The following is a 26,645-nucleotide window of genomic DNA, read 5'->3' on the forward strand; positions in this document are numbered from 1 at the left end:
GTTAATTGGGACCAATACAGAAGTGGCAAAAGTAGGTTAATAATAATAAATAGTACAGTAATAAATAAATAAATAATACAAGAATAAACTGTGTTTTTCATACTCACAACTGTGAATCTGCTTTTTTCCATCCCTGTATTAGGGAGGTGAGAGTTCCAAAGGAGTCAAAAGCTTGTGTAGGGGTCATAAGGAGTTAGAAGATGATTTTAAGTGCCAGTGACTAGTTTTGAGATATGTTGGAGGCAATTTCATTTTAGTGGCCAGTTGCCCAGAAACAACTTCTTGTCTTTCACAGTTTCCCCACAGTTCTCTAAGCCCCATTTTTGGCAAGCAGTCCCAATCTAATTCATACATTGCTGTGTAATAGGTAGACTTTTTCATGGCCACTTTGGTCAAGCTAGTGTTCAAGTGTGGTTTGGACCACTTGCATCACCACCACTGGGGGCGCTCTTTTGCCTGGGTATGCAGGTCTGAGCCATGGTGTCCAAGTGTTTACCTGAGACAAAAGAAGAGCATGGTTTTTACAGCCTTCTGGGTGGGTCCACAATATACCTCTTTATCAAAAGGGTGATGTTTAAACACCACTCAGAAAACAGTAAAATGAAGATTATTATTTCAGGAAGAAATTTTTAAAGGAAAAAATGCCCTAGAGACATAGCTGTATCTTCCTCATTAAGCCACAGCTTCCCCTTCCTCAGCATTCCCCTAACCATAATCATATACACAAACGTTGATCAGGAGGATGCACAGTTGTAGCCTGGAGAGACTGGTGGAAGTGCCGCTATTCAGCTTTTCTTGGTGTCATGGCTGTGGCTCTTCTCCACTGCTGACCCTGCCTTTGCCCTTCTCTGGTAGTGCTGCGGCTTCCTCACCTGCTGAAGGAGGCTTTGGTGGCTTTTGTAAGGAGTGCCCTGGCTTTCTCTTCCTAGTGGTTCTGGAAAGTTCCAGACTCAGCATCTCCAGCCCTTCAGCTCCTACCTTGAAGGCCATAGAGTTTTCCATGATTTGGGAAATGTAAATTCTCTGATCCCCAGACTTTTTCAGCTACTTTACTCTGTGCTTTGGTATTTCCTTACCCCAACTTTCATCAAGAAAAGTGGAACAACTCTTCCCCTCTTTTTTCTTAACCTAGAAAAAGAAGGGAGTGGATTCAAGGAGAAGTAACAAGAAAGTCCTTTCTGAGAAAGAAGGAGCTCCTACCTTTCACAAAATAATATCAGTGGATCTGGAGAGCATTATACTAAGTGAAATCAGCCAGGCAGTAAAAAACAAATACAATATGATCTCACCTCACGTACAAGTGGAAGCTAATCAACAAAACAAACAAGCAAGCAAAATATAACCAGAGACATTGAAATAAAGAACAAACTGACAGTAACCAGAGGGAAGGTGGGAGGGGGTAATGGGATGAAAAGGGGGAAGGGTTGTCAGAAACATGTATAAAGGACATATGGGCAAAGCCAAAGGGTGATAGGATCAAGGGTGGGAAGTAGGGATGGCTGAGGTGGGGTGAGTGGTGAGGGGAAAATGGAGACAACTGCACTTGAACAACAATAAAAAATGTGGAAAAAAAAGGAAGTCCTTTCTGGATCTTCATAAAGAACCTAGTTGGAAACTTGGCCCTACCACTTACAAGCTGTGTAACTTTTAGTAGGTTATGTCAACACTAAGAATAGTCTTCTCATCTGAAAAGTGGCAGAAAATTACCTACAGGACTGTTGTCAGATTTCCATACAGGAGAAAACGGTGGCTCAGTGCTCCTCACATATTAGTTACTCAATAAATATCATCCTTCCACTTCTCCTGGTTCTCTCTCCCAGTGAGCTCACTTCATTCTCTGTTCTCCTTCCTCTCAGTTCTGCTTGGCTCCCTTCCCCATGTTTGCACATTCCACTAATTCTCTCACCTTCTTTTCTATAACAAACAACACCCTCCTCATTTGTGTCTATGACCCCAACTTACAAATGGGTGTCAGAACTAGGCTTGTGCTTCTCTTAAAGAACTCACGTTTATGCATAGTTAGTTGAACATTCCCAGTCTAGACCCAAAATAACTCACCACATAGCATACATTTACAATGATAAAGAAAATTGAGCACAAAATTATTTTAATAGTAAACATAACAAAAACTTCAGCAAAGAGAAGTCCTATTTTTCTTAAAAGCTGTGTATGATCAAAAAGGTTAAATCAAATTAGATGATGAAGAGGTGGGTATTTGAAATTTTTGTAGAGGCTGTGACGTTGATTTTGGGGTGCTTTCAAGGGCTTTGCTGTCTTTGGTAATTTATTAGCTGTAATTTACTTCAAAATTCATGGCTCTGCTTTTTTCCTGATGAAGGTGTAAATCTCTGGCACTGATCTTGCACTTAGCCATCATTAGGATTATTTCTGGCTCAAAAATGGAACAAAGCAGGGAGGAGGAATTGGGGGGGGGGGGAAGAAATCTTTTACTGAGTTAGTTAGGGAAGAATTAGAAATAAAGAAAAGAGACAGACAGAGCTATGATAGATGTATATGTGTTGTAAAAATGCTGTTTATGGTGGGAAATGATTCTTCTAATGGATGTGGAAGTCTAACTTATTTCTTGTGATGGGGAAGAAAGGAAAAAGTAAAAAACAGAAACCAAATCAGGTAGGAAGGTGCTTTCAAGTATTTCAGAAACAGGGTACAGTGACCTTGTTAGTAGATCAGGGATGAGAATCTTGTTATCAACTTAAGTTTGGATATTTTTATGTTGGCAGTTAGTATCCTGGGAGTGCCTTTATAGTGACTGTAGTCTTTTGCAATAGGAAAATCTGTTTGATGGAAATTATATACAAGAGAAAATTATCCTAAGGAAATTAAACATAAATATGGATACTGGGAGATATTAATTAGTCAGAAGTCAAAACAATAGGGTGGCAAATATTTGGGGACTACTAGAGAGCATTTGGGAGCAGTGTATTAGTTATCTCTTGCTGTGTAACAAATTACTCTATAACTTATGTCCTAAAATATCACATTTTTTAAAAGATTTTATTTATTTTTTAGAGAGAGGGTAAGGGAAGGAGAACTAGAAGGAGAGAAACATCAATTGGTTGCCTCTCACATGCCTGAACTGGGGACCTGACTCCCAACCTAGGCATGTGCCCTGACCAGGAATTGAACCACTGACCTTTCAGGTCACAGGCTGGTGCTCAACCCACTGATTCACACTAACCAGGGCCACACATTTATTTTATAGTTTCTGTGGGTCAGGAGTCCAGATATGGCTTACTGGGTCCTCTGCCTCATGGTCTGTCATGAGGCTGCAATCATGGTGCATCTAGGGCTGGGGTTTCATGTGAAGACTAGACTGGAGAAAGATTTACTTTCAAGCTCACGTGGTTGTTGGGAGTTCCTCAAGGGTTGTTGGACCGAGGAGCTTAGTTTCTAGTTGGCTGTTTGCTGGAGGCTGATCTCAGTTCGTTGCCATGTAGGTCTCTTTGACATGGCTTTGTTTCATCAAAGCCAATGAGAGAGAGAGACACCTTTAGAAAGATAGAAGTGACAGAAGTGACACCACCTTTGCCATATTCTGTTGGTTAAGAAGTAATTTGCTAGGGCAGCGTGCATTCAGGGAGAGGGGATTTCATGAAGGCAGGAAAACGAGGAGTTGTAGATCATTGGGACAGCCTTAGAGTCTGCTTGCCACAGGCTGGGAGTATTAAACAACACAAGGACCCAGGAGACTGAGGGATCTGGTGGCCCAATCTCATCTGGTTCCATCAGTGACTGCTTAGCCCTCTCCCTGTTGGCCTCTAGTCCTGAAAAGATATGCTTTCTGCCTGGGCTCCTAGTGCTCTTCTGCCATTCTGACTAAAATAGCACCTTTACAGCTTTTTCCTCATTAAAGATTTTCATACTGAATATAAAACACATAAAAAGAAATATAAAGTGATGGGGAAGAGAGGCAGGAAAGTTCAAAATATTAAGTATTTATGTGTATAGGATCTTATGGGCTGAACTGTGTCCCTGCACGTTCATATGTTGAAGCCCTAACCTCCAGAATGTGGCTGTATGTGGACATAAGGCCCCTAAAGAGCTGATAAACTTAAAATGAGACCAAAACTGGTAGCTTTATGAGAAGAGGAGACTAGGACACATGGAGAGACACCAGAGGTGCATGTGCACAGAGGAGCAACCATGCTTAGAGGCAGCAAGAGGGTGGCCATCTGCAAGCAAGTGAGAAGCCTCAGAGGAAACTGACCCAGCCAACACTTCTTTGTCTCATGCTTAGTGTAAAGCTCGTACTAGAGACACCTTTTTACTCTTGAATTTCCCTCCCTTCTCTGTCAGACTCTTCTGACAGAAGAACCCACTCTGAACCCACTTTGGCTTCAGTTCTTCCTGGCCACTTCCATATTTCTCTCAAAGTTCTCATTGTGGGGCTTCTACATTCTGTCCTAATCACTGTGATCCTCCCAGCTGAGACTCTGTTCTTGGAAGGTTGTCTGGTACTGGATCTTTGGTGACTGATTGTTGCTCCAGTGTTTGTTCCATCCTGTTCCTCCAGTCAGGGTCTCAACATGGGATGCCCATGGCCCAGGCACACCTGGTATACAGACAGCAGCAGTTGTTCTCTGTCTTGCTCTGGAGACCCATCTCATAAACCCACAAGGCACCCAGGAAAGGGGGAGAAGAAGATCCAAGGAAGATGCAAGGCAACCTGAGGGTCATGTGCTAGTCCAGAACACCCCATCTCAGCCCCAGCACTCAGATGGTGGTAGTGTCCCTCCCCTGCTGTCAGCTGCCCTTCTGTCTTCCATTTTCTTGGCCACTTGGTATTTGTTTTGACCTGGTTTATAAGCATGTTCATCAGAGAGTTGGGGACAGATTTGTGGGGTCTGCTGCTGGGCAAAGGGAACTGCCCCGTGATCCAGATGAGGAAGGCAGAGGCAAATCTCAATGTTGTTAAAGTCACACTTCAGTATTCACTTTAGTGGAGTTCCCTGGCTGGAGGGCCTAGCTTATTTATTGTGGTTGCCTCATTAGCTTGTCTTAGGGACCCCTGCTTACTCTTGAGTTTCTCTCCTCTGTTGGAAAATATACCCACCATGGGAGGATATTCACAAGATCCTGAGGAACAGTTCCTACAGAGAAGATACAGAACTCCTCTGAGCAACAGCAGTACTGTTAGAATACTGCTGCCACCCTTTCACCACAATGGTTAGGTTCTTAGATTCTGGAGCCAGACTTCCTGGGTTCAAATCTTGGTTCTACAACTTGCCTTCTCTATTCCTAAGTGTTCCCAGTTGTAAAATAGAGGTCATCGCAGGGGCAAATGCCATCAATTGTACTGAGGAGTAAATGAGTCAATACAGTAAAGGTGATTAGAGGCATACCTAGCAAATGAGTAATAGATACTATTTTAAAAGTCTTTTTTTCCCCTATTTTTTATTGTGGTTAAATACACATAATGAAATTTACCATCTTAACCATTTTTAAGTGTACAGTTTTGTGGAATTAAATACATTTATAATGTTGAACAGCCATCACCACCATCCATCTCTATAACTCTTTTCATCTCTTAAAACTGAAACTCTATGTAACTCCTCATTCTCGTCTCCTCCTAGTTGCCAGGGACTTCCTCCAAGTTATCATTCTACATTCTTTCTCTATGATTTTGCCTACTCTCAGTACCTCATGTAAGTGAAGTTATATAGTATTTTGTCTTGTTGTGACTGGATTATTTCACTTGGCATAATGCCCTCAAGGTTCATCCATGTTGTGGCATGTGTCAATTTCCTTCCTTGTTAGGACTGAATACTATTCCAGTATGTATATATCACATTTTGCTTATCCATCTCTTGATGGACACTTGGGTTACTTCCACATTTTACCTATTGTGAATAATGCTGCTATGAACATGGGTGTCCCATTATTTCTTTGAGATCCTGCTTTTAATTCTTTGGTGTGTATACCCAGAAGTGGAATTGCTATATCATATGATAATTCTATTTTTAATTTTTTGAGGCTTCACCATACTTTTTTCCATGGTGGTTGAACTATTTATTATTTCTACCAACAGTGCACAAGGGTTTTAAGTCTCTACATCTTTTCCAACATTTGTTATTTTTGTTCTTCCTTCCTTCCTTTTTTTTTTTTTGATAGTAGCCATCCTAGCAAATGTGAAATGGTATCTTATCGCAGTTTAGGTTAGCATTTTTATAATGATGTTAAGCATTTTTTGTGTGCTTTTTTGCTCACTCATCTATCTTCCAAAAGTCTTCGTAATGTGTTACTACCTTTTGTGGTAGGCTAGAGAGAGAGAACATATCTTAGACATCACTGAATCAACACATTGCCTGACCAGAGCCTATTGCAAGGAGATGCCTGGTTATTTACTGAATAAAATGCTGAGATCTCTAATTTCCCATAGCTTATATCTTCACTAGGCAAGGGCTGAAGCTAACAAAGTTGTCTTTTTTTGCTAGGAATAAAAACCCTCTCACCGTCCCCTTAGATAATCTCTCCTTCCAGCTCAACACAGCCCACATTTCAATCATTCACATAACTCATTCACTTGACATAAGATGTTTCCCTCACAATACCTTATCAGTGCTCCAAGCCTGAGTATACTAGATCCCTTCTCAATGAGAGTTTTGACTGAGGTAACTATGGGAAGAGTGTGGGAATATTCTCCTGGAAGGAGAACATGGCAGGAGAGGAGAATGATGCTGGAGGAAACAGTTCACAATTTATTAGAAACATAGCTAGACCCTGATGACTTGGCAGTGCTGCCCAAAGCTCATCTTGGTGAGGATGGGGAGTGTCTTTCTGAAAGACACAGCAATTGGGACATGGAACATGTGAATTGAGCCATCTTTAAAGACAAATTCCTGGTTCCAGGGTATGGAACAGAGGCTCTGTATATACTCGAATATAAGAAATGAATGTTATATACTTAGAAATACCCTTTTCTCACCTATAAGTGGACCTAACCAACAAAACAAACAAGCAACCAAAATACAACCAGAGACATGAAATAGAGAACAAACTGACAGTAACCAGAGAGGAGGGGTAAGAGGGATAATAAGGGACAGGCCATCAAGAACATGTATAAAGGACACATGGACAAAGCCAAAGAGGGTAGGCTCAAAGGTGGGATGGTGGGGCATGGTAGGGTGAAAATGGAGACAGCTGTACTTAAAGAAAATTAAAAAAAAAAAAGAGAAACACACAACTAACCCTCTTGTTAAGTAGTACCCTCAAAAGCAGACTGAGAGGGAGGTGGGCCTTCCATATCAAACCCACTCAATTTAGTACCTAGAGGCTTCTGTAGCACCCTGTGCCCCCATCCAGGGACAGGGTATGTGTGTGGAGGAGAGGCAAGTATTTTTACAGGAGCTGTTCAGGCTCCATTGTATTAGCAAAGGCTCCTAGGATTCTGGCTTGTGTTCCCCTGCAGATTTGGGTGTGGAGAGATGGGGGCAGATAGGAGAGAAGCATGAAGAATTGACCCTGAATGGCAGCGTAATAAGCCATGAGAAATCCAGTTGCTTCTAAAGGTATCTTTAGCAAGGCACACAGGGATTGGTGGATAGGTAACTATAAATGGAATAATTGGAGTGCCAAGGTGGAGTAAAAGGAAGGGAATGGGCCAATTAAGTCTGTATCTAGATTTCTGTTGTGATTATTAGAGAATCACAAGGTTGGGGGTGTTTTTAAGATTTATATTTGAAGCAAGAACTAAATGAGTTTGTCAAAAGGTAATTAGGATATTGTAGCAGAGCAAAATGAGATAAAACTCCCCAATATATGCATTTTTACCTGGTTCTTGCTTCCTTTGGGGTAGAGAGACTCGAAGTTTTGAACCCTGACTGTAAATGGAATCTCCTAGGAAACCATTTTTAAAACCCTATGTTTAGGCCCCACTCCAGGGAAATTAATGAGATTCTCTAGCCTGGAGCCCTGGAGTCATGTTTTCACAGGTAGCCACAGTGGAGTCCACCGTGTAAATTGTATTTTACAGTAGTATAGATAAGGGATTTGGGGTGGGGCAATATGGACATTTAAGACAGTAAAAGAACAGCCATGAGAGGTCAGGGGTTGTGGAAGAGAAGAACTCTGTAGGGAAAAGGACATTTCTGCAAAGATTTTCATTCAGAGCAAAAGCTGCTTTAGTTAGTATCATTACCAACTAAATAATCCCCTCTGTATGGGTTCTGACAGAAATTAGTGTCTATCATTTGAACTAGTCATTTAATTACATTTACCTTCAGCTTCTCTTGTCTTGAGCTGGCACAGACAGTGGGTCTTGTAATCATGGGTCTGGCAGTTGGAAATACTTTGGACAAGAAGATGAGAGACACTGGAGTGTTTTAGTGGGAAGGAGAGTGTACTCTGTTACCTAGTGTCAAGAACTGTAAAGGGCCTGAGATGTTACCTACTTGCAAGCTAACAAGTTAGCCTGCCATTGTTTCATGGATGCTGGCAAAAGATATGAGACTCCTGGGTCAGAGACAAAGAACTTGATTACTCATGGCAAAACAGATTGCATGAGGAGACCCCAGAACCAAGGATTCTGGCAACGTGTTCGTGTTTCTTTCCTCACAGAATTTCTACACAGCACTTCTCCCCAAAAGCAGAATGTGTGTGAGCCCAGCACGTCAGTGGAGTTAAAAATATGCCACTGTGATGCTGGTGTGAGAAAAGCCCTGTGATAGCTACATTCGGGTTTGCTTCTAAAACACACTCTTATCAGAGCTTCTGACCAAGATGGAGGCATAGGTGGTCGCACTGTACCTCCTCGCGCAACCAAAACTAAGGACAACAAGACTTTACAAACAAAAAACAACCAGAACAGAATGGAAGTCTGAATACCATACATCCAGTTCAGTAAGGAGGGGCAGAGTCAGAGGCCTACAGAGAGGGGTCGAGGGGTACCGGCAGGAAAAATTGGTGGCTGGCAGACGCGGGTACGCAGGGTGTAGACGGTAGTTGGTGGACCCCAGAAGCACAGGGGCAGCTGATGGACCAGTGGCAGACCCTGGGCACGGGAGGCAAGGAGCAGACCCAGGGAGGTGCACAAGGCAGCTGGCTGTCTGCAGCCTCACATTCACGTGCAGACAACCTAAGTGAAAACGGGCAGCAACACAGACCGTGCAACCCAGGGACCCAGCACCTGAAAACAAAGCCTAAAGGCACCGACTGAAAACACCTGTGGGAGTTGAGGCCAGGAGATTCTCTCAGCCTCACAGGAGGCTCCTTGGGGAATCCCACAGAGTCCGAGAGAGTGCACAAGCCCACCCGCCCAGAAGCCAGCACCAGAGGGGCCCAGTTTGCTTGTGGGAAGCAGCAAAGGGGACTGGAGTCCTAGTGAGAGTGGAGTGGGTGCCACTGTTCCCTCTCAGACCCCGCCCCCACATACAATGTCACAACCCAGGGACTGAGGTGCCCCGCCCTGGTGAACACCTAAGGCTCTGCCCCTCACATGTAACAGGTGCAACCAGACCAAAGGAAAAAAATAAAATAAAATGAAGATGGCTCAAACAGAGTTAAAAGCCCCAGAGCCAGTTTTTTAAGCAACCGAGAAATAGCCAACCTATCAGATGCACAGTTCAAAGCACTGGTGATCAGGATGCTTAACAGAATTGGTGGACTTTGGTCATAAATTAGATGAACAAATGCAGACTACAATAAGAGAAATGAAGGAAAATGCACAGGGAACCAAAAGTGATGGAAAGAAAACTGGGTTTCAAATCAATGGAAGGGACCAGAAGGAGGAAAGGAACAATCAAACAGAAAAGAATGAAGAAACAAGAATTCAAAAAAATGAGGAGAGGCTTAGGAACATCCAGGACATCTTTAAATGTTCCAACCTCCAAATTATAGGGGTACCAGAAGGGGAAGAAGAAGAGCAACAAGTGGAAAACTTATCTGAACAAATAATAAAGGAGAACTTCCCCATTCTGGCAAAAAAAATAGACTTCCAGGAAGTCCAGGAAGCTCAGAGAGTCCCAAAGAAGTTGTACCCAAGAAGGAACACACCAAGGCACATCATAATTACATTAGCCAAGGTAAAGATGAAGGAGAGAATTCTAGAAGCAGCAAGAGATAAGGGGACAGTTACCTACAGAGGAGTTCCCATGAGACTGTCAGCTGATTTCTCACAAGAGACCTTGCAGGCAAGAAGGGGCTGAAAAGAAGTATTCTAAGTCATGAAAGACAAGGACCTACCTACAAGAATACTCTATCCAGCAAAGCTTTCATTTAGAATGGAAGGGCAGATAAAGTGCTTCTCAGATAAGGCCAAGTTAAAGAAGCTCATCATCACCAAGCTCTTATTATATGAAATGCTAAAGGGACTTATCTAAGAAAAAGAAGATAAAAAATATGAACAGTAAAAAAAGATATCAAACTCACAGTAACAACCACACCTACAACAAAAGCAAACTAAGCAACAAAGAGAACAGGAGCAGAATCACAGAAATGGAGATCACATGGGGAGTGGGAGGAGGAGAGAGGGGGAAAAGATATAGAGAATAAGTAGCATGGACAATAGGTAGAAAATAGACAGGGGGAGGGCAGGAATGGTGTGGGAAATGTAGAAGCTAAAGAACTTATGACACATGGACATGCACTAAAGGGGGGAACATGGGTGGGAGGGGGTGGGCAGGTGGGAGGGGAGTGAAGGGGGAAAATGGGACAAATGTAATAGCATAATGAATAAAATATATTAAAAAAAACAGATTGCATGAGCTTTACCATATATTTGTTGGGACCCCTTTGCCTATGTCCCACAGGGGCAATGCAGAGGGGACCCCTGTGAAACCTGCACATGCAGTTGGTTTGCATCACAGCTGGGGAATTCCAATCTTAGGAAACCTCAGTTTTTTAAATGGGCTGCAAGTGAATCTTTCCAACCTTTGTCCCAGAGGGAGATGTTATCTTTATTATACTGGACAGCAAATAAAGCTCCTTCCCTTCGAGGGAACCTGTCTATCTTTCAAGCCTGTTCATTATATGAACATACTTGATAAGGCAGTCTAGAACAAAAACTCTCAGGGCCTTTGTTCATAAGATGTGAAGAGACAGACCATGGAGAATTGTATAATATCTAACACTTAAGGTCTTCCAGCAAGTGGGTGTTGCAATAAGACTATCCTAGTGTTCTCACTACATATCACACGCTCCAGGGAAGGTGGAACGTGCCAGTTCCCTTTGGTGTGGTGTGGAGAGTGCTCTGAGACACTAAGCCAAGTACCCATAGTGTTCAAGTCTGAAAGTGTTGATGTATGTGATGTCAGCTCATATCTTTGGAGCATGCAAGGGATTCCAGGAGTTTTGAAAGAGTCATAGGAAGCAGGAGGTAGAAATGTTTCTCTGTGTAACCACCCAGTTCTTGACCCTGGAAAAGTCTGATGTGCAAGATTGTATAGAAAGCAGCATACAAGAAAAAATATGTACATATACTTTTAAATAGTGCTTTCCAGTACACAACTACTTTCGCAAGCTATCTATCTCATTTTAGTCCACAATTATTTTCCCCATTTTCTGTGCATAGGTACTGAGACAATGTAAGAAATGATACTAATCAGACCAGGGAAGGCTCCACTTCTCCAGGAAGCAGCTTTTAAACAGAGTTGGGAGGTGGTGTAGGGGTCAAATGAAGAAGAGAAGTGGTGGGAAGAATAGAGGGCATTTGGCTTGGCAAAGAATTTGTGTGCAAGTGGGTGAACAGGGAGCTTGGGGTGGTTGGTTCTGCCTACTTTCCTTCTTGAACACTTCCAGGGCCTTTGACTTTCTCCCTTAGTGGTTACATGTCCGAACACTCATCTCTCTTCAAGATTCTACCTGTTCCCTATCCCACCATCACCAACCCTGACAGTCATCTGTGGGCAGGTTACATGGAGCACAGTCCTACTTGAGGAGACTGGGGCCAGACAAGATCGCCACCAAAGACTGCCAAATCGCTGGTCAGGGGTCCCATTTATCTCCAGGACATAATGGCGCAAAAAACCCAACAACAACCATTTTATTATGTTCATGTTTTTGTGGGTCAAGAATTCAGGCAGAGCACAATGGTGGTGGTTTCTCTCTACCCCTCCAATGCTTGGGGCTTCAGGGGGTGGCTCCAGTACTTGGAGATGGCTGGGACAGGTGGTGCATTAGGGCCTTATGTCTGGGTCCCTGATTTTGCCTATAGCTAGGTTTCCCTCACCCCACCACACATGCATACATACATTGTGTCTGCTGGGTCTGGAATATCTAAGAGGGCTTCATCCATGTCTGATGCCTGAGAAAACAACTGGGTTGCCCAGCCATTGCTATCTCTTCATATGGTCTCTCCACGTGGCTAGCTTGGGCTTCCAACAGCATGGTGGTCTTGGGGTAGTTATATTTCCTGGGTTGTGGTTGGCTTTCTCAGTGTGAGTGTTTCAAGAGCCCTGGGAAGATGCTACACAGCCTCACAAGTCCCAGAATGTCCCTTCCACTGCATTCTATTGGTCAAGCAAGTAACTAAGGCTAGCCCAGATTCAAAGGAAGGGGGATTAGACTCTATCTTTTAATGGGAAGACTAGCTAACAATTTGTTGCCATCTTTACTTCAGCACACCAGGTCTCCACAGATCAAATCCCTATATCCAGGTGAGGGTCACTTTTAACAAGTGAGGTCACTTGTTAAACCTGTGAATTCAACAAATGACTACAGGGAACTCCAGTCATGAGATAAGTTTGGAAAATGCTGGTATTGAGAGTTGGTTTAAACTAGGAAGTGTGTTTGCCTTGAATTAATTGTATGGATTTGAAATTTATGTTCTCCAGGAAATTTTCACTACTTTTATTCTTCATTAACCTGCCTAGAATCTATTTGATTTTCTATCTGATTTTTACCCTCTTTATGCTGGTCCTGGAACAGTTTATTTTTAGACCCCCACTTTGCCCCAACTTCTTCTACTTTGCCTCATTTTACAGGGCACTACCCCCTATAGACCACATTCCCAGGCCTCATGAGAGCTGGCTCATGGCTGAGTTTGGTTAGTGGAAAGCGACGGCAGGAGATTGAAAGGTGGAACAAAAGAGGAAACAAGAATATCTCAGCCTCCATCTCTGTTAACGCATTTTCTGGGTGAGGGGAATGAGGCTCAGCTCCCTGGGTTTCAGTTTCCATGGGTGACCCTGGCTCCTGGTCATCTCTGGGTTTCTGCTCCATCCTGTTGGACTTCTTGGCTCCTCTATAAGTTGGGTAACCAATTTCTTTCATTGAATTCCCAGTTTTTAATTTCTAGAGTGATTTTTGTTTATCTGATTGAAACCTGCATGATATATTCTTTTAATATTTTTGCCTAATTTAACAACTGCATACGCTTTTCCACTCCCAAGCTTCTTTACAAATAGAATTCAATTTAATGTTCATTCTGGAATTCCTTTAAAGTGAAATTTCTGGCATTTCCAAAAGAAAGACAGAAGACTAAATGGAAAAAATAGCAGTCTTTCATAGTCTCACCAGAAATAACCCCTCTTAAAACTTTCCTTTCAGTCTTTATTTCCTTTTTTCTTTAATATATTTTCTCCAGTGTCTTTATGCATTTTTATATGGTTGAATTCACCCAGTATATCTATTTTTGAAAACTGTCTCTTGCCTAGCTTGACATTTTATCATAAGCATCTTCCCATTTCTTTAGAAATCTTTACAAGCACTACTTTTACCTTGTGAAGGGGATCACAAAGGTAGAATTAGGGAGAATTCTGACTTTTGAAATTCTGTATTCCAAAAAGAGGGTGCCAACTAGGGTTTGCATCTGTATCTCTCAAATTAGTTGTTCAGCAGGCATTCATTGAGTGCTTGCAGTGCCCGTGGTGTAGTGGGAGACGTGAGAGAAGAAATGATCTAAACAGGGACTGGTTGGGAAGCCAAGAGGACACATACAAAGCAATTAGCAGCAGGAGATTTTTTAAAAATGAATAGCTAGGTAGAGTACTTCAGACTCTAAAGTCAGTGCCATAAAAGAGTAGGGGAGGGAAAGATCAATATGCATTGGATTGCTCCCCAAAAGTCTCTTCTGGTGATGCCAACATGGGCAGGATTTGGGCAGGTCTGGAGGAGATGGAAGGAGTTCTGGGCGAAGCAGGGTACAGATTAGAGGCTCTGGAGTCAGGCAGGCCTGGGTCTAGTCCTGACTCGCTCTCATCTCTACTAGCTCTGGGATCATAGGCAAGTTAGGAGCTTCCCTAGGTCCCAATTTCTTGGTGGTAATAATAATACTACCTACTTCTTAGAATGAATTGCTGTATTCGAAAGAGTAACAACCTTATTTTTTCCTACCAGGATTTAAACTTTCTTCCAGGTGAGCACAGACATGAATAACTTTCATGTAAGCACTTGCTGTGGATTGTTACCTATAGTTAAAACTGCATCCATGTTACTGAAAGTGTACATGGCCTGCCCTACCAGAACAGAGGAATGAGTCTGAGTTGAGTTAGGGACTGTATTCCCTGGTGCAGCTGAACCCATGGGGCACTGAGCCCTCCCCTAGTGTCTCCTACACACCAGGTACTGCCAGAACCCATGGGTCAGTGTGACTTCTCAGATTTCACCATGGCCCCGTTCCCTTCTGGGTGGGCCCTTACCTGCAACTATATGGGAGGAGGGTTGTGTTTTTGGAAGAGGACGTTAGGTAAGGAAATGCAGTTGAAGACACTGAGCTAGTAGACCTGAATATCAGGAAAAAAAAGGTAGTGACGGGAGATTGGGGAATTGACAAGCATGAGGACGTGTGTGCAGTTGTTGCAAATACTATAGATTGATGTAGATGCCTGTGAACCCAAAATACCTTTAGATACCCAAAATATCTGTTTGCAAAATTGCCTTGTTATTACTACTAGAAGAGACTTGGGGAGAAGAATTAGTGAGCTGGTTAAGACTTAGGGAGAAACCATGTACACACACTCAGAAAGTTTGAAAGAACTTGTACTATGGGCCCATATTAATTAGCTTGTCTCCAGAACTTAGCCAAGACCATGAGAGCTTACCAGACTTCACAGGGCTTCTTTCCTCCTCCACAGAGTCACTCGCCCTACTCAGGACCATCTGTGTGATGGGCTTCTTGGGGTGTTGCCTACTATAAACTGATAGCTGCCCAGTGCCCTTGTTGTAAGGATCAAACTGATGGCACATGTAGAATTGTTTTGTCAGTGGTGGGGAGGGTGCTCCGGGGACTGGGCCCTGACTTTTTAAGGGCCATGAGAGAAAATGTCAACATTTCCAGTACCTCCTCTTGGGGCTCCCCTGTGTGGGCAGGGTGGGAGGTTGGAGGAAATCTCTTCCTTCTCCTCAAGGGGCTTATAGAGCCACCTGTCTTGAACTACAGCCATGACAGGGAAAGGTCTTAAAATACAGAGCCTCAGTGAATCATTGTCCCCCAATACTTATTCTTGGGTACAGGATCAGCTCCACAAGAGGCCCTGTCTTTGCTTCCACTCTCACCTACCTCTTGACTTCATTGTTTAGATAATAATGATGAATCAAGTTTAGCAGCGAGTGTAGGGTGCTTTGTCCACTATTCTGCACAAAAGGATGGCCACTGAAGCCTGCAAAAGCCTGTCAACCTGCCAGAAATCTGATTTCAGCACTTGCACCAAACTCATCTGCACTGGAGTGGACTCCCATAATTGTTTTGGTTCTTGTCAAAAGTGTTCCTTTCGCCTTGGCAGGAGGCAGAGCTCCACAGAACCAAGTGGGGGTGGTGGACTGGGGACATGTCTTTCATCACCACCAGCTTTGTCCTCAGAGCCTGGGACGCTGTACCCAACTATCCACACTGAATAATGGTAATAAATGGGAAAGGGTGAGAGTGTTTTCCATGAATCTGCTGATCTTAACCAAGAACCCCTAGAATTGCCCCTCAGGGGTGCCTGCACAATGTATGGTGTGGTCTTCTTCCTGATTTGTGTGGCCTGAGTGGGTTTCCTCATTTGCCTAATTCCTGGTGCATAGGGGACCCAGTCTGATAAGCTGTAGGTGGGGTCCTTTTCAGGGACAGTGCTCAGGTAAAGTTTGTTTTAAAGATCAATTGGGTATGTGAAGGGCTCTGAAAAAAGGTGAGTTGCTCTTTTCATGAGAAGTATTGATAATACTGATAATCATAGAGACTGCCTCTGCCTGTTTCTGAGATTAGAGAGGCCCACAGCCCAGTTCATGGACCAAAGACTAGAGAGAAAGAGGACAGGGTGGAGGCTGGGGATGGACTCAGTGATGGCCAGGAATTTTCTATAAGCTCACATCAAAGAAATTCCTCAGGAACACGTTCCCTTAGAGGTTTTCTGGGGGCTTTATTGAAGTTTCCCTTTCCTCCCCTTCATTTCTGAGGGTAAAAGTACTTTCCTATTCTCCTTGGCTGTTTATTTCTGAATCTTTATCTCATTTTCTTAATTATCTAAATACATACACATAATAAAAATATAAACAAATATATAAATATATGTATAACAAAACTAAAGCATACATACTATATAATCTGCTTTTTGAAACCTAAAACACATTATTTGGTATCATTTGATTAAAAACATCTTTCAATATCATTATATTTGTATAAATTATTTTTAATGGCTCAGTAATATTCTGCCTTATCCATGCATCTTGAAAATGATAACAATACTGCTAGCTAACACTTACTGAATGATTTCTTGCCATACAGATATCTAGAAATATATCAAGAATTGTGCTAAGTTAAAATACTAAGAGGGAGTGCTATAATTATGTCTATTTAGAGGTGAGGAAATGGAGGCTCAAAGAACTTAAGCAATCTTAAAAAGTTAACACAGTTCCTGAATAGCCAAGCCAGGATTTAATTCAGGCTGTCCAATTGCAGGCCCTGCGCACCGAACCATGATTCCATGGTGCCATGATGTAATGAGCTGCTCTCTTACTGTGGGATACTTAGTATTTTTTATTTTTTTAAAGATTAGCAACATTTGAAATATTTTATTTATTTATTTTTAGAGAGAGAAGACAGGAGGGAGAAAGAGAGGAAGAGAAACATTGATTTGTTGCCTTTTGCATACCCGCAGCTGGGAACCTGGCCTGCAACCTAGGCATGGGCCCTGACTAGGAACTAAACTGGTGACCTCTAGGTTTGCAGGCTGCTGTTCAATCCACTGAGCCACACCAGCCAGGGCACTTAGGATTTTTTAAATAAAAAATATATATAAACCAGTGTTTCATCTTTACATACATCTATGTCTCTGACTAGATTCAGCTTATGTCATTCTTTGAAGAACATGGTATTCTATAGAATCATAACATGTTGAGCCTTTTATTTGCTTTCTGCATAATTTTATTTGGTTTCCTGAACATCCATGATGGTGGGTAATGGTACCCATGTTCTCCAGGTGCTTTAACCAAGACCAGCCCTCCTGTTTACCAAGCCCTTGCCTCTGGCCTCTAAAATCAAGCCCTGGGTGGTGGTTGTAAATAGATACCCAGAGCACAATCTCTTACTCCCTCATTTGCTCCCAACCTGTTTCACTTGATCTTGTCTCCTGGATTCCACTCTCTGCCAAACCATACATAGCTTGACATAGCCCACATCTCTGACCCTTCCAGCTGTGGCCCTCTTCTAGCTGTGGGCGACATCTTTCCTGGATGTTCTCTCCCTGGCTCACCCTCTGGGCTAACCTCAGCTTTTCTCATGGGCTAGAGACAGCCTGTGAAAACAGTCCATTCTAAATGTCATTTCCAACCACCAGCTTGCTCCAGCCCTTCAGCAGGTACCTGACAGGACATGGCTTACTCTCTGCCCTGACCCTGGACCCCTGCCAGACTGGGAACAAGAAGGAATTTACAAGGAGTCTTATATTTTTTTCTTGCTATGCAGTTTATCTAGGAATGTTCCATCCATCTGCTAGTTAATTTTCTTTTTTTTTTTTTTTAAAGATTTTATTTATTTATTTTTAGGGAGGGAGAGAGAGAGGGAGAGAGAGGAAGGGGGAAAGAGAGAGAGAAACATCAATGTGTGGTTGCTGGGGGTTATGGCCTGCAACCCAGGAATGTACCCTGGCTGGGAATCGAACCTGGGACACTTTGGTTCCCAGCCCGAGCTCAATTCACTGAGCTATGCCAGCCAGGGCTAATTTTCCATATTACATCTTCAATGGTGCTCCCCTGCACGTTCTGTCTCCTGCCCACCTCTCGCTGCTCTCACTGTTTCCTACTGGAGTGCTACCTGAACCTCCCTTCTGGTTCACACGCACTCACTTAAGTGACAGTTCCATGAACTGTCCAGAAAAGTAATACCACATCTATGCAAAGCCAGAGAAACAGATGCATAACTATAAGGTATTCTCTCTTTAGCTAGATTTCTAATTGTGGAATTAAAGGCTTTGTGCAACATGGATTAATTAGGTGGTGAGATTTTGGATGGCAAGGGGAGCTTTCTTTTGTTTACTCCTAAAAGTAGCCTTGGGAAGTCTCTAGAGTGTGGTGATAATAAGAGCAGGCATGGACGCTGGACAAACCTGGGTTTGATTCCACCCTCCTTATTTGGGCAAACACAGCCAATTCTTTAACTTCTTTAAGCCCAATTTCCTCATATGAGATGGGACAATATTCACTTCACAAGTTTATTGTAAAGGTCAGATTTCCAGAAAAATGTCAAGTCCTTTGGCTTCCCGCAGCTAGCCACGCAGTAAGGGCTCAGTGTTTTTTTCACTAAAGGCTTCTGTGGTGGGAGGGATCAAAGAGACATCTGTGTTCTCACTGTTCTAAACACTTCCCTACAGGGAGGACAAATAAGAGTTGCCTGGCTGAGCTGCTGGGAGCTTCCCCAAGGGAGGGCAGCAGCCCCAAAACAAAAGTGGTTCAGGACCTCCTCTGGGCCAGGAGTTCTTATTCTAGGTCCACAAGTGGGCTTTTTGGGAGGTCTATGCAGCTCCTATAACTGCAGCTCCTAAAGGTTTGTGGTTATATGTATGTGTGCAGTTGACTGGGACAAAAGTCTGTGGCTTTCATCATTGACTCCAGAGAGGCTAGGAACCACTTGCTTTGCAGGGGTGTCCCACCTTTTGGCATCTCTGGGACACACTGGAAGAAGAAGAGTTGTCATGGGCCACACGTAATACCTTGGGACACATAATCACACAAAAAAATCTCATATTGTTTTAAGTAAATTTATGATTTTGTGTTGGGCCGCATTCATAGCCATCCTGGGCCTCATGCAGCCTGTGGGCCACAGGTTGGACACCACTGCTAGAGGATCTGTTGTCTTCTACATCCTCTTTCTCCATCAATGGTGGCTGTGGGCTGCAGGGGCCAGGGCCTGGGAATTGATCGTAAGGCATCAGGAATACTCAGGATGTTCATGGAAGCAATGGACCAGCACTAGGAGAGAGTCAGGAGTGAAGTGCCAGAGGTGCCAGAGGTCTAGGCAAGGCAGTAGGGCAGACTTAAGGAAGCTGAGGAGAGGCTTGAAAGGCCAGAGATAGGGGGAACTTTGAAGCTGAGTGACGGCTGCCCATGTAACTGGCACTGATTCCCTGAACGAGGGCCCAGGTAGAATGTTGGCACTGCAGTGTGTGCCTGGTGCTCACTCTTGCTGCTCCTAGGCTGGGTTTCTTCCCATTTCACTTCTTTGCTTTCCTTGCACTAAGAATTCTGTCTGTTAGACGTTCAGAGCCCATTTCCCTCTTTTTACATACCCCATCCATCCCAGAAATGCAGAAAGATCACCCCCAGTGCCATAGACCTCAGCCTCCCTGGGCTCTTGAATTCTAAGAGGTTTCTGGATTTGCACTGAATGCCCCAACTCAACCCTCCCTGGGATCTGCAGAGTCCTAATGGGACTGGATCCCATTCCACAGGAATGATCAAGTGTTTTTCCACTCTGGAGAGGGTAAAAACAAATGTATCGACACTATAATAAGAAGGATTGATGTTTTGCATTCATTTATTTAATATTTTTAATTAAGAACTTAACCATGTATAAGCACCATGCTAGATGCTGGGAAACAATATTGAGTTAGATATAATTCTTTTTTTTAAGGAGGGAAGGGTTTCATGTAGAAGTCAGAACAGTGGCCAGTCAATGCCCAGGCAGTGAGCAAAGTGCTCTATGGAGGAGTAGGTGCTTGGTCTGAGCCGTGAAAAGTCTGTGCAGCAGCATGCAGGGGTGTGGTGGGGGGAGTGGTTGGAGACATGCCAGAGAACTTCAAGGTCTGTCCTTGCTGTTTGAGGGGTGTGGAGTGAGGGAGATGGAGAGCATGACCCCTGGGAGGCACCTTCTTCTCTTGGGTTTGGTTTTTTAGAGCCTCTTTTGGATGAACTTTGAGACAACATCCGATGAAGATGCACATTCTGTTGGTAGTAGGTTCCTGATCTTTTTCAGCCTTTTATGGTACTTGCCAGATTCCCTATGACCTACCTTCTTCTCATTAACCAAAATATTTAAATGGGAAAGGCTCATCATAATTAGGAAGGGTAGGAGATTGCAGCAGTAGTGGCCACAGTCAGGCATGCATCGTGATAAGGATGACTAGTGGTATAATGAAAAAAAGCACTGGCTTGAGACTAGAAATCTGGGTTCAGAAACTGATTCTACCACTTATAAAGCACTGGACATTTGGCAAATAACTTAACCTCTCTGAGCCTCTTATTTTTATCTGTAAAAGTAGGATAAGTTATCCCTGCCTTAGAGAATATCCCTGCCTTAGAGGAATGCATGAAAAAATACATATAAAATTACTCAGCATATTAAATGGGAGGGGACAGTTTGGGAAAAATACATCCTGAGAGGCTCGTCTGAGTCTGGGGTGTGTTTTTCTATAGCCCTTCACATTTTTAAAAAAGATTTTATTTATTTACTTTTAGACAGAGAGGAAGGGAGGGAGAGAGGGAGAGAAACATCAATGTGTGGTTGCCTCTCACATACCCCCCACTAGAGACCTGGCCTGCAACACAGCCATGTGCCCTGTCTGGGAATGAAACTGGTGACCCTTTGGTGTGTAGGGCGGCACTCAAACCACTGAGCCACACTAGCCAGGGCACCCCTCACATTTGAGAACAAAAGCAGCAAAGAAGTATCCCACACCATCCCTCTTGGGAGGTATGGATACCCTTTTGATTTGTGAGTCTGTATGTGTGGTTCAGATACTGCAGGTTGGTGTATTTAACATCCATTCCAAAGATCTTCTCTCTTCCTCCTTTATTATAAAGGGTAGAGAGTGAAATACTTAAATCTCCAGCTTCCCTCGCCACTAGGGAAGACTCTGTGAGACAATTCTGACTCATATGTAGGCAGAAGTCAATAGAAATATCTTCTCTTCTTAAGCAGAGATAAAGCCATCCAAATAGAAAGCCGTCTACTCTTCACCCTTCTTCCTTCCAGGACTGGGGACATGATGCCAGGATGTGTAGCATTAATCTTGTGACCAAGAGACAAGAACCATGTGCAGAGGTGGTGAATCAAGAGGACAGCTGCCATTGAAGCAGCCCTGAACTGCCGGCTCCAGACTTCTAGTTGCTTGAGACTTGTTTCAGCCATTATAGTTGGGCTTTTTGCTACTCGCAGCCAAACAAAATCCTAACCAGTGCAGGACCGTGAGGTTTGGAAAGTTTCAGTTGAACTTGGGCTCAGAGGGTGGTAGAGACACTGTGCGGTGCTGGCCATCCTTCGAAGCGTGAAGAACAATGACTTTTCTTGACTCTCGCTGGCTGAGCTCCTGGTCCCTCCGGCATCGGGGGCATTTCCCATGGAAGACTGGAGCCTTGTGTGTTTTCTTTTTTGACAGACATTGCTGGTTTTCAGAACGTTTCTCTTCCTGGAGAAGAATCCTTGGGGAAAACAGGGATTTAAAATGCCATCCTCATCAAAAGGCATTGACAAAGTCCTCGTGCATGGAGGCTCTGTTGGGGTCTGCACAGGTTGATTTCCATTTTTCCGAAGCTCCTGGTGGGAGGGAGATGTGCAGAGCTGCCCTGGGGAGCTCCAGACCTGAGAGAGGCCATCAGGCACAAACAAGTGATAGAATTGGGGATGTTTACTTTTTTGAGAGTTTAACTTTTAAGACATGTAAATTAATTTGATATGAATTAAATCCATAAATGCAGCCAAGGGAGTTGTTCCAATTACGTGGCTCCCATCTTGGGAAGAAGTAGCTTTTACTAAGGCTGTGTCCTCTTCTCTAGTCAGTCTTGGGCCTTGGGGCCGTGACCGGGAGCTGCTGGAAATGAGGATGATCCAATCATCAGGCCAGGGCCACACCAACATTTTTTTGTTACGTCATATCATTCTCTCCCCCTCCCATCTCCTGCCTCCCTTTGCTTGCAAGAGAAAGCACAGGGGCTTCAGAGCTAGCTCAGATGAGAGGTATGAAATCTCATGTGTTTGATGTACTTCACTTACATGTAAGTGATTTAGAACATTTAAATTAGAAAAAAACCAGCATGAAGGCTTAGAATTTTTTTCTCCCTGTGTGGAGAGTGGCATCCACTCCACCCTACTCCTTTAAAGAGGGTTTGGGTAACCTAATTTCTTTGACTCCCCCACCCCCTTCTCCCTTATTTTTCTTTCAGGCTACATTTTCGCAGACTCATCTGCCCTCCCCTTCTTCCCAAGCCTGCCTCCTCCACCTGCGGCCCCTGTGTTTGTCCCTCCTGTGGTTATGTCTTGCAATAGACACAGCTGGGGTCCATTGCCCATAATTTTGCATCATCACCTTTTCTTCAAAGACACACTTCTTTTCCTCTCTGGTAGAGAGCAAAGTGTCACCCCCTTAGTTCCTGAGACTCTTCCACAGTCTCTAGAGCCCTCGATGCCACTGCAGTCCTCTGCGGCTGTCCTGCTGCTTGGCTCGCTGGCAGCACCGTTTCCAGTGTGTTGTGCCAGCTGGCAGGCTGGGCTACGGGCATTTTCCGCCCTCAGCTTTGCTTGTTTCCTTTACTCCTGACATGTTTTGGTGGTCACTCAAGTTCCATTAATGTTTCATAAGCTGCCTCCAGGAACCTTGGTTGCATTACCCTGGGGAAGTTTCCTGTCCTTCCTCCTCCTCAGTGCAGAGCTCTGGGGCTAGAGAGATCATTTTGTTTCCCAGAAACCTGGTGTCATCTGTCCTCAAGCCTCCAATTAGCGGAAGCTCAGTGTGGCAGTTTGGGGGTGCCAGCAATCTCCCTGACCGGGGAGGGAAGGCTCCTGGGGACAGTGACAGACTGGCTCATTATCCCTGAGCTGTGTCAGCCTTCGCACTAACTCATTCTTCTGGGCCCTTCATTAGTGCTTCTGGCTGAACCAGGTTCTATTTGATCATGCCCATTTAGCAGGGCTAGTAATTAAGACCAAAGGAAGGAAGCAGGAGGCTTGTTCAGGGTCATGTAGCTAGTTGAGGGCAGAGCCAGGTGAAAGCCGTTATCTTGCTTGGCCAGTGGTGCAGGGATGAGTCTCCTCCGTCATTTTCAGAGGCCGTGAGGCCGTGAGCCTGCTGTCCAGATGCTGAGGGAAAATAGAGGTTGGGGGCACCCAGGTAACAGCCTCCATAATGCTTTGTGCTTTGGCTTAGGATAATGTTCCCAAAGCAAGGTGAGAAATAGAAAATAACAATAGGGCAATAACTAGAAGTGACTCTTCTGTGCCAGCAAATAATAACTGTGATAGGTGCGTTCCATTCTCCAACAATGTGAATTGTTAGGTGTGAGTTCCCCCATTTTCCAGATGAGTATTCTAAAGCTCATATATTTTAAGTTGCTTGTCCCCCAAACATAGCTAAGTGGCAATTAGTCTTCTCCCTTACACTTCGAGGCCTGCTGGATATGATGCCTCTTCATAAAACCAGAATCCCTTTCAGATGCTGTCCTAAGTGTTTTTCCCTTCCCTGGCTGTACTTGGGTCTGTTGGTCCACCTCACTTAGGTTTCTTCTTAGGGTCCTTCAGTAGTCGTAATTACTGTTTTGCTGTTAGGTTTTCATGAGTCTTTCAGTTCTGCCAAACACATTATCTCCTGGACTCACCGAATATTAAGTGTCAACATAGGCATTAGAGTCTGTATTTTTAAAAATGTTCTCAACAAAATCTGATGATCAGCCAGGTTTGGGAACAACTGCTCTAGGCCACAAATAAAAACACCAATGTCTTTATTTTTCATGTGGGGATTATTTTCCACATGTGGAATGTTTACTTAAAAACAGAAATGTGAATACAGGCTGACTGCCCACAACAACTCCATAAGCCTCTTACACTCCTTTCCCCAAATATTGAATCACTGCACGCTCATCTAATTAAGATGCACTTTGATTGCAGAAGGTGAATCATGTGCAGTTGATCACAGAAAATATTCTAGTAGTCGTTTATCTCTGTCTTTGAAATGCATCATGTGATTTCATCTGCTGCTTTAGATTATTTCTGCCACTGCCTTAATGTGCTAACTGCACATTCTTTTTTTTTTTTCTTTTAAAAAAAATAATACCTGTGTCAGAATTTACCTCAAGGGGATTGTGATGCCTCCTTTATCCCTTATAAAACTAAATCTCTAAGATCTTGCTTTTCATAGCAGTTCTCCACATTGTCCCAGAATATAACTGCCTCCCCACCTAAAACTATGTTTTTCTTCCTAAGCGTTTCTTACCAGCTTGTTAGGAGAACTCCTTGTGGAAGTTGCAAGCTTGAGCTAAGCCAGACAGTTCTTCCTCATCCCTTTGTAGCTTTGTAACATTTGCATTTACTTTTGGTAAGTTTTTGTTTGAAGTCTGCATGCCTACCATCTTTCCTTCTACTTCTTTTGCCTGGAATTTTAACAAAACACAGCGTTGCATTGTCACATGGGTACACATAGAAAGGTGTAGCTAGAGCTGTGCTGGTAAATGTTTCCAAGGAAGATTAAAAGGCCTGATTTGTAGCATTTGCTGATTTCCATTGTGAAAATACTCCTATCTGTGGCAGATCTCAAGCTACCAACCTGTTCAACAACCAGCTGGCAAAGTTCCTGAAAATTACATTGTCTCTCGGGAGCCAGGACAAGCAGGCTCCGCCACCGCTGGTCGTAGTCGGTTGTTGAAGGGAGGGTTCCAATCAGGTGTGGTGTTCTGCACGAATGAAAGTCATTGTTACAGCCCTGTCTACCAGTTGTCTGACTTTCGGCAGATCGTTTGACTTTTGTAAGACTCAGTTTCTACATCTGAGAAGCGCAGTAATTTCCATCTCAAGAAAGAAATATAAGAGGATTTAATGAGGTAATGACTGTAATGGGCCTGACATATGTTAGGTGTGAAGTGACTGATTATTCCCCTCTCTGACATGATGGAGACACACAGCTGAGAGTGGTGGAAGATTTTGAACTTTTGATCTTCTAAATAGAAAGAAACACCTGCTGATGGTTGGAGATGCAGCTGGAAGTAGGCTGGGTAAAAGACAAGGCCAAGGGTTTAGATCTGGGAATCAGACCAATGATAGTACCTTGTATTCACGTTGCTCTCCAGAAGTTACCTGCTGCTTTCATATGTTTGTCAGAGGCATGGAAATGGGTGAGCTCTTTTACAGAAGAGAATGCAGCGCCTGGCTCACTACCGGTAGGTAGTATCTAAGTCCTTTCCTCTCCCCTGTGTTTGTTGTTCTCCATCTCTGTGAAGCTCTCTCGTGGGTTTTGTACCCAAGTCACTTATGTATTCCTTATTGCTTTTATTTTCTTATTATATTTTTTCATTACCATTTAGTCCCCTTATTCCTTATTGCTTTTAAAAGAGACTATGTTTACCCTTTACAGAATACATTAACCCTAGGTTTAAGATTCTGAAATGGAGATGGAAAGTAATTTCTTCATCCTTTACAGTTTGCCACACTGTTATTTAACCAAAAATTATGTCAGCAGTGCAATGTTCTCTGCTTATTGGTCCTGATAGGTTGATGGCTTTAATCACCTGCAAATGTCAGCAGTAATGAAGTAGAAGCTTATTTCTTGCTCATGTCACAGGTGACAACCAAGGAACCAAGCTCCTTCCATTCAGTGATTCTGCTACCCCTTAGGATCTTGGGGTCCTCTGCTGGAACCTCTGCATTCAGTCTTTGAAGAGGGGAGAGGGAAAGTGTGGAGGACACACAAAAGGGATGATTTCATGGGCCAGTCATGGTAGTGGCACATCACATTTCTGTCCACTGACTAGAGCCCAGTCATACGGCTGCTCTAACTGTGTGAGAGGCTGGGAAATGTAAGAGTTGTGTCCTTCCAAAGAAGAGTGAATGTCCTGGTGACCATCTGGCCAGTCTCTGGCCCATTCTTACATGACTTGGGAGAAACAGTCACTACCATGGATATAGGTCAACCCATGTGACCACAGACTTTTTGTGTTTAACCCTAGGGTTTTCTGGGTAGTGTGGTACATTGAGAAGTGCAACCCCATTCCCACAGTCAGACAGATTTCATCTAAGTTGGATTTCCAGTTGTTGAATTTACTGTGTTACATGAGTTCTCCAAACTTTCCCAGTACTAGTGTGTTCTGCTGACTGTACTAGCTGGTTTCAAGTTAACATTTGAAGTTGGTAATAATATTTGCTGTTGTGTTTATAATTACCTTGTCATTAACAGTCAATGGGGTGGGGAGTTTCATAGGACTTTTTATTTTAACTGAGCTACTTGTTTTCTAAAATGCTTCAGACAGTTTTTTATGGGATGTTTTAGTCACTTGCCTACATGAAGAAAATTGAC

At 43.5% G+C, this 26,645-nt stretch overlaps 1 protein-coding gene across 11 annotated transcripts in view; it reads left to right on the top strand.

Annotated features, from left to right (window-relative positions):
• The window catches only part of KALRN (kalirin RhoGEF kinase), a 701,923-nt gene that overhangs the window by 165,240 nt on the left and 510,038 nt on the right, over window positions 1-26,645 (top strand). For 2 of the 11 annotated variants that reach the window (XM_036018210.1, XM_036018211.1), the window contains exon 1: window positions 24,861-25,512. The exons of 3 other annotated variants lie outside the window; for them this stretch is intronic. In XM_036018210.1, coding sequence (XP_035874103.1) covers window positions 25,317-25,512 — 196 coding nt within the window. In that variant the 5' untranslated portion in view covers window positions 24,861-25,316. Of the gene's footprint in view, window positions 1-24,859; window positions 25,513-26,645 lie in introns of those variants that run through there. 6 more of the 11 variants (XM_036018209.1, XM_036018212.1, XM_036018203.1 and 3 more) reach the window with 6 other exon arrangements.

Source organism: Phyllostomus discolor, chromosome 2 (genome assembly GCF_004126475.2).
Source record: "Phyllostomus discolor isolate MPI-MPIP mPhyDis1 chromosome 2, mPhyDis1.pri.v3, whole genome shotgun sequence".
Lineage (NCBI taxonomy): Eukaryota > Metazoa > Chordata > Mammalia > Chiroptera > Phyllostomidae > Phyllostomus > Phyllostomus discolor.